The 11,946-nt window shown below is 36.5% G+C and overlaps 2 protein-coding genes across 2 annotated transcripts; both read right to left on the minus strand.

Moving 5' to 3' along the window:
- Nucleotides 1-1,358: 1,358 nt before the first annotated feature.
- Nucleotides 1,359-5,634, minus strand: LOC143219262 (odorant receptor 10-like). The gene is made up of 6 exons (XM_076445266.1): nucleotides 5,401-5,634; nucleotides 4,586-4,838; nucleotides 3,778-3,878; nucleotides 3,373-3,696; nucleotides 2,957-3,229; nucleotides 1,359-1,815 (listed from the first exon to the last, which is right to left on the minus strand). Exons 1-6 carry the CDS (start codon nucleotides 5,632-5,634, stop codon nucleotides 1,747-1,749), a joined length of 1,254 nt encoding a protein of 417 aa, XP_076301381.1. The 3' UTR covers nucleotides 1,359-1,746.
- A 1,687-nt stretch (nucleotides 5,635-7,321) lies between these two features.
- LOC143219263 (odorant receptor 13a-like) lies at nucleotides 7,322-11,029 on the minus strand. The gene is made up of 6 exons (XM_076445267.1): nucleotides 10,835-11,029; nucleotides 10,234-10,486; nucleotides 10,058-10,158; nucleotides 8,080-8,403; nucleotides 7,540-7,815; nucleotides 7,322-7,390 (listed from the first exon to the last, which is right to left on the minus strand). Exons 1-6 carry the CDS (start codon nucleotides 11,027-11,029, stop codon nucleotides 7,322-7,324), a joined length of 1,218 nt encoding a protein of 405 aa, XP_076301382.1.
- Between the last annotated feature and the right edge of the window lie 917 nt (nucleotides 11,030-11,946).

The following is an 11,946-nucleotide window of genomic DNA, read 5'->3' on the forward strand; positions in this document are numbered from 1 at the left end:
ACACACATTTTGAATAGGTCATTGGCCGTGCATAGGACATTTACGAGTGAATATAGAAGACCCTGCGGATATTATGAACTATAATACTTAGTCACTGAACTCTGAAGGAGGTGGACTAATTTTTCCAAGATTGCAAGCGCGCGGGATGCGCCTTCTCATTTCTCGAAAATACATGCGATGTGGTTTTACAGTAGGGGAAGCGCTAGATGAAAGATCTATCTAGGTTTTACGTTTACGAGGAGTAATTTACATTATTCGGAATGCGCATGTAGCTTACTTTCATAAAGCTCTGACAGCTACATGCTGCCGAATAATGCAAATTACACCCCGCAAAAGAAAATAATAGGACTTTTGAGGGCGACTGCGGCATAGATTGATCTTTTATTGAACGCTTTTGACTACTGAAAAACCATATCTTTGCATTATTGCATTATCGAGAAATGGGAATGCACATGCCGCTCCCTTGCAGTATTGAAAACGAGTCTACTCCCTTCAAAATGTAAATTAAGAATGCTATGATTCAATTGAGCATAGTAAAATATCATCTAAATCCACTAACAGCACGCATACGTTATTCTGCACGCTCCAGTTGTTTCTCACAGAAAGTCAACGAATTCTGAATTGAGTTCCTCGAGTACCGAATTGGGAAAAATTAATCTAAATTTTAAATATGAACCTTCCACGTGAAAATTTGCAAATGACAGTGTTCGCGCAAATTGTTCTTCCAAATTTTATCTGTCTTAGGAATAAGTAATAACTTAAATAATAAAACACTGCGACAATTAAACACCTTTAACAATCGAAGTACACGAGTTACATAAACACTTACACCTGCGTCCTGATCCCCACGAAACACATCCAAAGACTCCACGAGAATACAGAGAGATACCATGAAGATGGTATAACATGCTGCGACAGTTCGAGAACATTGCTCCAGTCGATTCTTGGACGTCCAAATACCGGCCAACCTCAAGAATATCGATTCTAGAGAGATTGCAAAATCGTCTGTACCTATCCCGAACATTTTTAGATTGGAGCAATTCACTGACAATTTCTGACATTGATCCGGCACACACTACGATCAACCATCACTTTCTTGGCACACTTACATCAATTCAGTCGTTTTCCAGTCGCTTTGATTGTCTCGCATTCCATATTCACCTGCTGTATACTTTGTATTTAGTCTTATTACTACCTGCACGCAGTCGTTCGATTGGAAGGGAAAATCAAAACCTATTGCCATGCATCTACACATGCATTTATAATTATTGCCGTCCCTTCATCGTGGTACGCAAGATCATAAGTCACGTACCGTAATTGTTCTAGCATTATATCCCCCTGTGAATCTTGATCGTGGTTGCAAGACACGTGGGAGAAAGACAACTGTAAAATACAAAATTGAATATCTGCGTCAAGAAACCACCTTGCAATGCAACTACTTTTTTTCTGCAACAAGATAGGGGTTTTCGGAAACATCGTTCATCTTCATCGTGAGCTGGATTAGTTGTGGACTGGCAGGTTCGGAAACTTTCACGACATTTCGCACGTACGTACGCAAGTAATAACTATTATTATAAATTCGTTGGACACTTTCGCGGCCGCGGTGTTGTAAAACAGATTCATACACAGCCAATGCAAAACACTTTAATATGCACACAGTGAACCGAATCATATAACATTTGCAGCAAAATGTTCAACATCTCCTTGAAATACTAAAACTAAACATCTTCGACCGATATAGGAGCATTAAGACTTTTCGAGATCATCCATCGTCTGTCTCAACAGCGTGAAGTATGACACAGCTGTACTCCATACCTACGAGAAGGAAAGCACATCATTTTAAAAAGTAGAGAGGGTATAATTAAAAGTAAATTTTATATAAATTTAAAAATAAAAATAATTTTGTACATGTTCTCGATGAACTGTGGGACAGAGTTGGGCAAAATGTAATTTCAATTACAATTGCAATTACAATTATAATTACTTACCAATTACTGCAATTTGAAATTGCAGAAATACAATTACAATTACATGTAATTGTAATTGGTAATTGCAATTACTTGATGAATCACTGTAATTGTAAATGTGGTCCGCAATTACAATTACTGATTGAGCCAAAGTAATTGCAATTATCAATTACAATTAGACGTAATTGTAATTTTATTTCTGCAGTTACAAGTAATTGTAATTGATAGTTGCAATTACAAGTAATTGTAATTGGTACTTGCAATTACAACATTAATTAGATACCTACTCAATGGAAACGTCTATAAAGAACAAACAAAAAGCATATGTTAGGAAATATTTATTATTCATTAAATATTTATTTGTAGCTAATTATTTGATATTTCGCATAACCGATTACCATTACTTTTCAAAATGACCCTCATTTCAAAGTTAGAGTCGGATAATTTGTAACATATGCTTTCTGTTTGTTCTTTTTCGACATTTCCATTGAGTAGGTTTCGAATTAATTTTTTTTAGTGCCATTTTGGCGTTAAGTAATTGAAACTGCCAATTACAATTGCTTGATATTGCGAACCACAATTACAATTACAGTAATTGTGAAGGGAGTAATTGCAATTACTTAACACGATTACGGTAATTGTAATTGAGTCTAACAATTACTTCAGTGTTCTTTTAAACCACTAAGTTTTATGTTTTGGACCATTTAACCGTTTTCTTATTGTAATTATAGTCCATTTTTGCACATGTAAATGAAGATGTAATTAAATACTCATGTAATTAATTCTTAACTCATGGAATGATAATTCACTTTAATATTTGAGAATATCAAAATTTCCATAGCTGATGGAGAAAGGTCATTCTAAATTTTAAATATCAAATCGTTTTCGCGAAAATTATTGCAATCATTCATATTGCACTTGTACAGACGTTTCAAATTTTGTGTGCCTCACGAATAATTAATAACTTAAACGAAATATTATCGTCGTACCTTCGTGTACGTTTCCAAAGATATTGGGAAGAATCCTTTGGCAGTTAAGCAACAAGGAATTCTAGATCTCATGATAACTAGTATGACATCTTTTCGCAACATTTTTCCATATATAGTCATAGGCAAGCAAGCCCATGGAGAACTATAAACTGCTGGTGCTACATTCAGACTTTCTTGAATTAAACCGTCGCAGCTATAAGTGAACATCAACAGCTGAACGAAGAAGGTTGCAAGGAAAAATACAGAGGTATAACGTCTGCCAACGTTAGTATCCTAAACAAGATATGAGCATGTACTTTGCAGGTTTGTAAATGATTTCAAGTAGAATTGTCACGTCTCGAATATGTTTCTTAATCATTTAGGGGTGATTTCAACTTTAAGATACCAAGAAAGAAATTGTAGTTATTCATACTAACCACAAGTATTTGCAACCCATTCACACATATCAGCACGCTAAAGATGAGTATTTGCGAAAACACTATCAGATTGAATACTTCTTCAAGCTTGTTGCAATACGCAATAAGCATCTTGTGGTGCTGGACGCATCTCTTGAACGTCATGTAAGAATTCTCTGCGGCACTTGGCACACGCGTGACTGGATCATCACCAACATTCTCACTTTTCAGGTTTGATAGTCTGTACTGCAGTATTCGAAATTGTGTGGCCACATGAAGATTCATGATGCACAGAATATTGTCGACGCAAAAATGACAAATACCAGCCTGATATACGAGTAAAGCCTGTTTCGATGGGTAGGTAAGCATTCAATTACTCACGATTTTGCTACTATAATTTTCGTAATATAGAAGACATGATACTACCTGCACAAAAAAGGTTATCTCGTAGTATGGTGTGGCATAGAGCGGTGATTCCGGCAAGGCGAATGGAAAGAGCCTGTCCGATTCGTTTTTCCCAATGCTTACTGCAATTAAAGTTGTCGCACATTAAGTTGATCGTTCTAATACAGGCGTGGCCAACACGCGGCCCGCCGGGCCTTTTGTTCCTCGTTATATGTATTCAAAAAATATTAAATAAATGATGTGTCATTGTTATAATGCGCAAGTGTGACTACGAACTCGAGTTCTAGGTTTAATATCTTTGATATAATCGAGTTACAGTGCAACATAGAAATGAAACAAATTTTTGCGTCCACATTAGTAATTAATTTTTACAATACTTATATTACACCCGAGAGATATTCCACAACTTAAGATATTTTGCACAACGAGTTGTAAGTGCTTTTGCATCCTCGTATGTTTGTGAAACAGTTTTTCGAAGATGACGAAGAGATCATCACGTGCTTCATTAATTGATGCCGATTTAGAAAACCAGCTAACAAAAGATGTGCAACGTCGAACATAAATATTGATTTACAAAAATTAAGTGAAAGAAAGGATAAACAAATATCTCATTAATTAACACTCGAGAATTAATTATATTGAACCATAGTATATAATAAAGTTTTATTCATTTGGTATTTGTATTACATTTTTTAATATCATGTTTATCTAAAGTGCGACCCGCTGTAACGTTACGCGTCATCAAAGTGGCCCGCGAAACCATGTGGGTTGGCCAGGCTTGTTCTAATACAAACTGTTACAAGTTTTACTCTACATTTGGTCGACTTACCAATCAGTGGGCCTAGGATGTAGCCAATTAAAGTCACATGTGTAAAGAAGGTAAAGGAACCGATGAAAATCGCACAGGTGCTTTTACATGCGTCTAATATAGTTTTCTCATTGGTGTCATACTGCGATTCCAAAAACTGTCGTTGCAGATGGACAACTAAACTGAGAAAGTCCTTCTTGTACACGAACAGCACGACCAGCTTGAATAGGTCGTTCATCGCGCATAGAACATTGATGGTGGCATATAGAATACCCTGCGAACATTAAAAAATATAATAAAGTAGTACAATATCATCTAAATCTACAAATAGTGATATTATTAATAGTTACACGTTAAGTAACTATTAAGATAAATTTGAGTGTTAGAAAAATTACCCAATGGTGTTATAATTTTCAAAGAAACCTAATAACTAGACTGCGGATCTTTATGTATTTATAACGAAATTAACCGGGTGAAATATAAAACAGTGAAAAAATATAAACATTCTAAGAATATTGTTATGTTGTTTCCAACGTAAAAACACTGTCAAGGGGTGAAATGATTTTTTATTAAACTACTGCTTTCCACAATCAGTGCACAATATTTTTATTTTGCATAAAGATCCGCAGTCTACTAATAACTGATGAATACTTAATTGATTGTGAACACAAATGCACGCGTACAAGACAGTCACTCAGAATTGATTTTTTCAACCAATTTTATTCTACACTCTGCAATTAATTCTTATAGAAAATCACCGAAATCCGAATTGCACCGCGATGACAAGTATTAGACACCTTTTACGAACGAAGTAGATAAGTTGCATAAACACTAACAGCAGCATCCAGCCCGCCACGAATGAGCTCTAGAGACTGCACGAAAATACAGAGAGCCACCATGAAGAAAGTATAACACGCAGCGAATGTTCTGGAACATTGCTCGATTCGGTTCTTGGATGTCCAAATACCGGTGATCTTCATGAAAATCGATGCCAGAGAGATTGAAAAATCGTCAGTATCTATCCCGAACATTTTCAGTTTTGAACAATTCACTGACAAGTTCTCTGACATTGATCTTGCACAGGCTACAGTCAACCTTCATTATGTCTCGGTACACTTGCATCAATTCAGTCGGTTTCTAGTCGCTTTGATTGTCTCGCATTTTATATTCACCTGCTGTATACTTTGTATTTAGTCTTATTACTACTTGCACGTAGTCGTCCGATCGGAAGGGAAAGCGAAAACCGGTTACCATGCATCTGCACATGCATTTATAATTGCCGTCCCTTCGCCGTAGTACGCACGATCATAAGTCATGCACCGTAATTGTTCTAGTATTATAGCCCTCTGTGAACCTTGATCGCGGCCACAAGACACGCAGCTGGGAGAAAGACAACTGTAAAATACAAAATTGAATATCTGCTTGGAAAAACCACCCTGTGACGCAGCTACTTTTTTCGCATCAAGAAAAGGGTTTCCTCGGTAACGTCGTTCAACTTCATCGTGAGCTCGATTTCTTGTGGACTTACAATGTGTCACAGCATTCGCACGTATGTACGTAGGTAATAATGCGTATTATTGGATTGGGGATCTCTAAATAAAACAGTAATAGAAAAATTCATTAAGGGATGCAATCCATTTTTATTGTATTCTTGCTTCCCACAATCAATGCAGAATATTCGTATTTTGCATAAAGATCCGCAGCCTAGGTATTATTTTGTTGCACAATTTGCTATTCCTCACGCATTAAACTATAAACCGGAGGGGAAACATCCAAATCGTCATTTATGTACCTACTCAATTTGTAGCAATTAAACTAACTGAATATAGTATTCCTGATTTCTCAACATTTTTCATTTCTCGGGAAATGAGAAATAAGACTATATTTCTCGAGAATTCTCGAGCATTCTCTAGAATTTTTAATAAACTAAAAAATATTGGAAAACTTATGATATTTGGAATATCATTGATAATATTCATCGAAAGTTTGAGATCGATCGGATAAAAGGATCACGTGGCGCACTCAAATTGAAAATTTTGAAAATTGTGAAATTCACCTTAACTATGGAACATAGCACATCGTTGGATCTGTTTTCTTTTCTGAATAGGAATATAGAATAATTATATGACCTCCTTTAAATAAAAATAACGATGACCTTAATATTTCGAAATATGATTTCGAAAAAATTTTTTTATTTTGCCATTATATTTACCTTATAGAACTTCTCCTCTGACATTTTTTCGTATAATCACAAGTAACAGAGATATTTAAATACCTACACGAAAATGTAGCATATTTTGACTGATTGTAGTACATACGTATTTGTTCATATCCGAAAATATGTTATAAAATATATGCGATTCATAAGAATTTTCCTAGATTTAAATTTCTCGAGAAATACTGTAATTTCTTGAGAAATGAGAAATAACCAATTATAAAATTTCTCGAGAATGGATTCTCGAGAAGGAACACAAACTGAATAGCTGTTTCATTGAGGATATCACGAGATATCATGGAAAGTAAATTTTTTAAAATTATTATTCAGAGCTGTGAACGGTTCTAAGCATCGTCAATTATGTAGCTATAAAAATCGTCCGTTGTGAGGTGTCACGGTGTTGTAAAACAGATTCACAGGCATTCGATATAAGGCATTTTAATACGCACACAGTGAACTGTTTCACATACAATTTATATAATAAACTGTTAAAAATCTTCTTAACATGCTGGAACTAGACATCTTCTATCGAAGTAGCAGAACTAAGAACTTTCCAATTCATCCATCGTCTGTCTCAACAATGTGAAGTACGAAGCAGCTGTACTCCATACCTGCAAGGAGCAGACCTCGTAATTTCACGTGTGTACAATGTTTCCGATGCAGACTATGACTATAGTATGTGTTTGAACCGCCGTGTTTGAACGGGTCCTTATTATTTGCTATAGAAACGTAGATGGCGCTTCTTCGTAATTTTTCGTACCTTCGTGTACGTTTGCAAAGATATCGGGAAGAATCCTTTGGCTGTTAAGCAACAAGGGATTCTGGATCTCATGATAACCATTACGACGTCGTTTCGCAACATTTTCCCGTGTTTATTCATGGGCAAGTAAGTCCACGGTGAACTGTAAACTGCCGTTGCCACATTCAGACTTTCCTGAATTAACCCATCACAGCTATAGGTGAACATCAACAGCTGCACGAACGTGGTCATAAGGAAAAATAGAAAAGTATAACGTCTGCCAGCAACTGTAGTTGCCTAAACAAAATATAACCATAAGTATATTTCGTTCTCTGTCAGCTCACATAAACTGTTTGCCATATTCATTTAATTAAAAATCGAAATATCTAATAACAAAACGTATCTGTGAATAATTAATTCCCAGTATATTAAATGTTATGGATCTTCTCTTTCGGTAAAGTGTGCTAATAGAGTTTCAGAGCCATTGAATCACTTTCTTCCCAATTTCAAATAATGTTCAGACAGTTTTTAAAATTTTATATAGATTTTGGTTATACTAACCATAATCACTTGCAATCCGTCGAGACATATCACCACGCTGAAGGTGAGCATTTCACTCAACACCATCAGATTGAATACTTCTTCAAGCTTGTTGCAAAATGCAATAAGCGTCTGATGCTGTTGGACGTATCTCTTGAATAGACTGTGAGTATTCTCCGCGGCGCTTGGCACTCGGGTGTCCGAATCTTCGAGGACAGTACTGCTCTTCAGGTTCGATAGTCTATACTGCAGTATGCGAAATTGTGTAGTCACGTGAAGATTCATGATGCAGAGAACATTGTCGAAGCAAAAATGACATATACCGGACTGGTAAATAAGTAAAGCCTGTTTCGATGGAAAGTTGAAAAAAAAATTCAATTATTCTCGATTTCTAATCATTTCAATTGACGTTGTATGAAAAATGGTCTCATTACTTTGTTATAATTTTGATGAATTTATGCGTGTATACCAGGCCTGGACAACTTACGGCTCGCGAGCAGCAGACCATTCTTCTCCCTACACCTGCGAGACAGTTTATTCGCAGTTACGCAAGGCAAAGCAGGGTAAGTGGGGGAACCGATACTCTGGTAGTGGGAGTCGCGAAGCTACATCGGGGAAGAAGTTGCCCGGGTCTGAGTATACGTTTGCTAAACCTACACTACCGCTCATGGAAATTCGGCCAAGAGAAAACATTTTAAAATATAATAATTTAAAACGTTTCGTTCGCTTCAAGAAAGTTTATATTATTACACAGTAATCTTAAATAACCTTTCTATTACACATAACTAATGAGGGTTCTCCGAAGAAACTTTACAATAAACATTTTAAGAGAAGAAATTCCTAAATGCGTTTATGAACGTCGGCAATTGATTAGAGGTAAAGATATCGAGGTACCAGGCCCGTCGAGAATAAGTACACCAGCAGAGGATCGATATCTTCTATCGATGAGTAAACGAAATCGCAGAAAAAGAGCACCTGAAATAGCAAGTGAATTTAATCGCGGACGGCAACATCCAATTTCCGTGAGTATGGTCAAACGTAGGATACAAGAAGCAAATTTACACAGCCGAATAGCCGTACGTAATACGGTAATAATGTTCATTGTAATGTTTCTTCGAAAAAACCCCTACTTAGTTATCTAGAAATGTTATTTAAGGTTACTATGTAATAATATAAACTTTCTTGAAGCGAGCGAAACGTTTTAGGGAAAATTTAAAAGATGTGTTTGGTCAAATTTCAATTTCATTGAAATTGGTTAATTGGTTTGCGAATTATAAACGATCAGAAGTGGTAAAAAGGCTGAAAATCTTGAAAAATTGCAATTTTTACCACTTTTGATCGTTTATAGCGTAAACCAATTAACCAATTTCAAAGAGCGTATACAATTTATACGAGTTGACCAAAAATACATCTTTGAAATTTTCGTTATTGGCCCAGCTAAAAAAGTAGTAAAAATCAATTGTTACTATTTTTTTCGCAATTCCGACCAAATGCATTTTTTCAAATTATTTTTTAAACGTCATTTACTTAGTTTGGTCCATTCATAAAAAAGTTATTCTGATTTAAAGTGTGTTGAATCAGTTATGCTCGTTAGTGTATGTCCGTAACAACCGACGATTGAACAAAATGCAGCCAATGAGATGTTAAGGCGGTGCACTCGTTTCCAGATTTTCAGGGGTTCGGGATGCGCGTTTTCATTTCTCGATAATACAAAGACGGGATTTTTCAGTAACGAAAAGCGCAAGATAAAAGAAAATAGCTACATTCGCAATTGTATGCTTCCGAATAATGCAAATTATTTCGTAAACGAAAAAATCGAATTTTTGACGGCGATAGCGGCCTAGATCGATCTTTTATCTAGCGTTTTTGACTACTGAAACCCCCAATTTTTGTATTACCAAGAAATGAGAACGCGCAACCTGGCAATCCTGGAAAAACGAGTCTACTCGCTCAATAAATTGATAACACGATTTTATAAACATAGAATACGCGATAATACCTCCACAAAAAATGTTACTTCGTAGTATGGTGTATAACTGAACGGCACTTCCCACAAGCTGAACGGAAGCAGTCTGTCTGTTTCGTTTCGCCCAATACTGACTACAATAAAGATCGACATTGTACGTAGAGTGCTCAATATAATATTGTTCTAATACAAATTGTCACACGACTTACCTATCAGTGGGACTACGATGTAGGAAAGTGCTGTCATGTTAGTGAATACGGTGAGGAGGAGAATAAAAACCGCGCAGGTTTTCTTCGTTGCGTCCACCATTGGTCTCTCGTAGGTGTCGTAATCCGATTCTAAGAACTGTCGTCGTAGATGGACCACTAAAGTCAAGAAATCCTTCTTGTACACGAACACCACGCACATTTTGAACAGGCCATCGCTCACGCTCAGAATGCTGACAAGTGAATACAGGAAAGCCTGCGAATATTGTAAACTATCAAACATATACACTTAAAATTGCATTAACACATTCACAGCCAAGTGTGCAAAATATATTTATTTTAGAAAAGGTCTGTGATTCTGTCGTAAACAAGCCGGGTTACCTAAAATGGTCTACAATTGAAATTGCCATCGCTACTAAATCCTATATCTACATATATTACGTCACAATTCGAAAAAAAATAATCTAAAAGTGTTAAAGATTTTGTTTTTACAAGGAACTCAATTTTATTCTACACTCCCCAATAAGTTTTCATAGAAAATCACCGAATTCCGAATTGTGTCACCTTTCACAATTCAAGTAGATAACTAACCTAATTCACTTACACTGAAATCGAGCCCGCCACGGATGAAAGCGGTTGATTGCAGCAAAATGAAGAGAGACATCGTGAAGATGGTATAAAACGCTGCGACGTCTCTCGACCATTTCTCGGCTCGGTTTTTCGATGTCCAAAGGCCGGTGGCTTTCATGAAAAACGCTGTCACAGCGATCGACAAATCGTCAGTATGCACCCCTAACATTTTCAGTTTTGAACAACTGGCCGACGGGTTCTTACATTGATCCGGCACACGCTGCAATCAGCTTTCATTACGTCGTTGGTATATCTATTTCAATCGAGTCTTTTCCTAGTCGCTTTGATAGTAAGATATGCTTTGTATTTATTCTTATTACTACTTGCACGTAGTCGTTCGATTGCGAGGGAAAATGAAAACCGTAGTACGCACGATCATAAGTCATGCACCGTAATTGTTCTAGTATTATAGCCCTCTATGAATTTTAATCTCGGCTGCAAGACACGCGGCTGGGAGAAAGACATCTGTAAAATACAAACTTGAATATCTGCTTGAAGAAGCCACCTCGTGATGCAACTACTATTCTTGCAGTAAGAAAGGGGTTCTTGATGACATTGTTCAACTTCATCGTGAGCTGGATTACTTGTGTACTTACAGGTCTGGAAAGTGGTACGTAGGTACGTGGTACGCACGTAATGATGGTTATATTAATAAATTTGTTGCACACGATGCACGAGAGGCACGTGCCACGCATCAGAATATTGAACCTACATGGGAGTTGTGAAGTGCAACGATATTGTAATGCAACGATTATATTTCTATTATGATTTAAAATTAACACCTGCACACACGATGTTGTAATGTGTAATTTACAAAAAGTTTTTCAATAGTGAAAGTTTCGAAGGCAACGAAGAACAGCGACAACGCGGGCCTTTGAACTGTCCCGGCGACGCCGGCTGTCCGGATCTCTTTCTTTCCAATACGGTCTTCTTCGTTGCGTTCGAAAGTTTCATCGTCGATTAAACCACTAAATACAGTTGAAATTATATCGTGTTTGGTATCATTTTGCATTAGAAAAATGCCACGAATATGGTGGTTAAAGTGCCATTAAAAAATAATGAAAAATAAAGAAGACTAAATATTGG

Source organism: Lasioglossum baleicum, unplaced genomic scaffold, assembly GCF_051020765.1.
Source record: "Lasioglossum baleicum unplaced genomic scaffold, iyLasBale1 scaffold0021, whole genome shotgun sequence".
NCBI classification, from domain to species: Eukaryota; Metazoa; Arthropoda; class Insecta; order Hymenoptera; family Halictidae; genus Lasioglossum; species Lasioglossum baleicum.

Coding starts and splice junctions, on each gene's coding strand:
- LOC143219263 (XM_076445267.1), bottom strand. CDS start 11,029: ATGTTAGGGGTGCATACTGACGATTTGTCGATCGCTGTGACAGCGTTT. Junction 10,487..10,834: donor GTGGCGGGCTCGATTTCAGT/GTAAGTGAATTA, acceptor CAATATTCGCAG/GCTTTCCTGTATTCACTTGT. Junction 7,816..8,079: donor ACGGATTGCAAGTGATTATG/GTTAGTATAACC, acceptor TATTTTGTTTAG/GCAACTACAGTTGCTGGCAG.
- LOC143219262 (XM_076445266.1), bottom strand. CDS start 5,634: ATGTCAGAGAACTTGTCAGTGAATTGTTCAAAACTGAAAATGTTCGGG. Junction 3,230..3,372: donor ATGGGTTGCAAATACTTGTG/GTTAGTATGAAT, acceptor TATCTTGTTTAG/GATACTAACGTTGGCAGACG. Junction 1,816..2,956: donor CTTTGGAAACGTACACGAAG/GTACGACGATAA, acceptor TCCTTCTCGTAG/GTATGGAGTACAGCTGTGTC.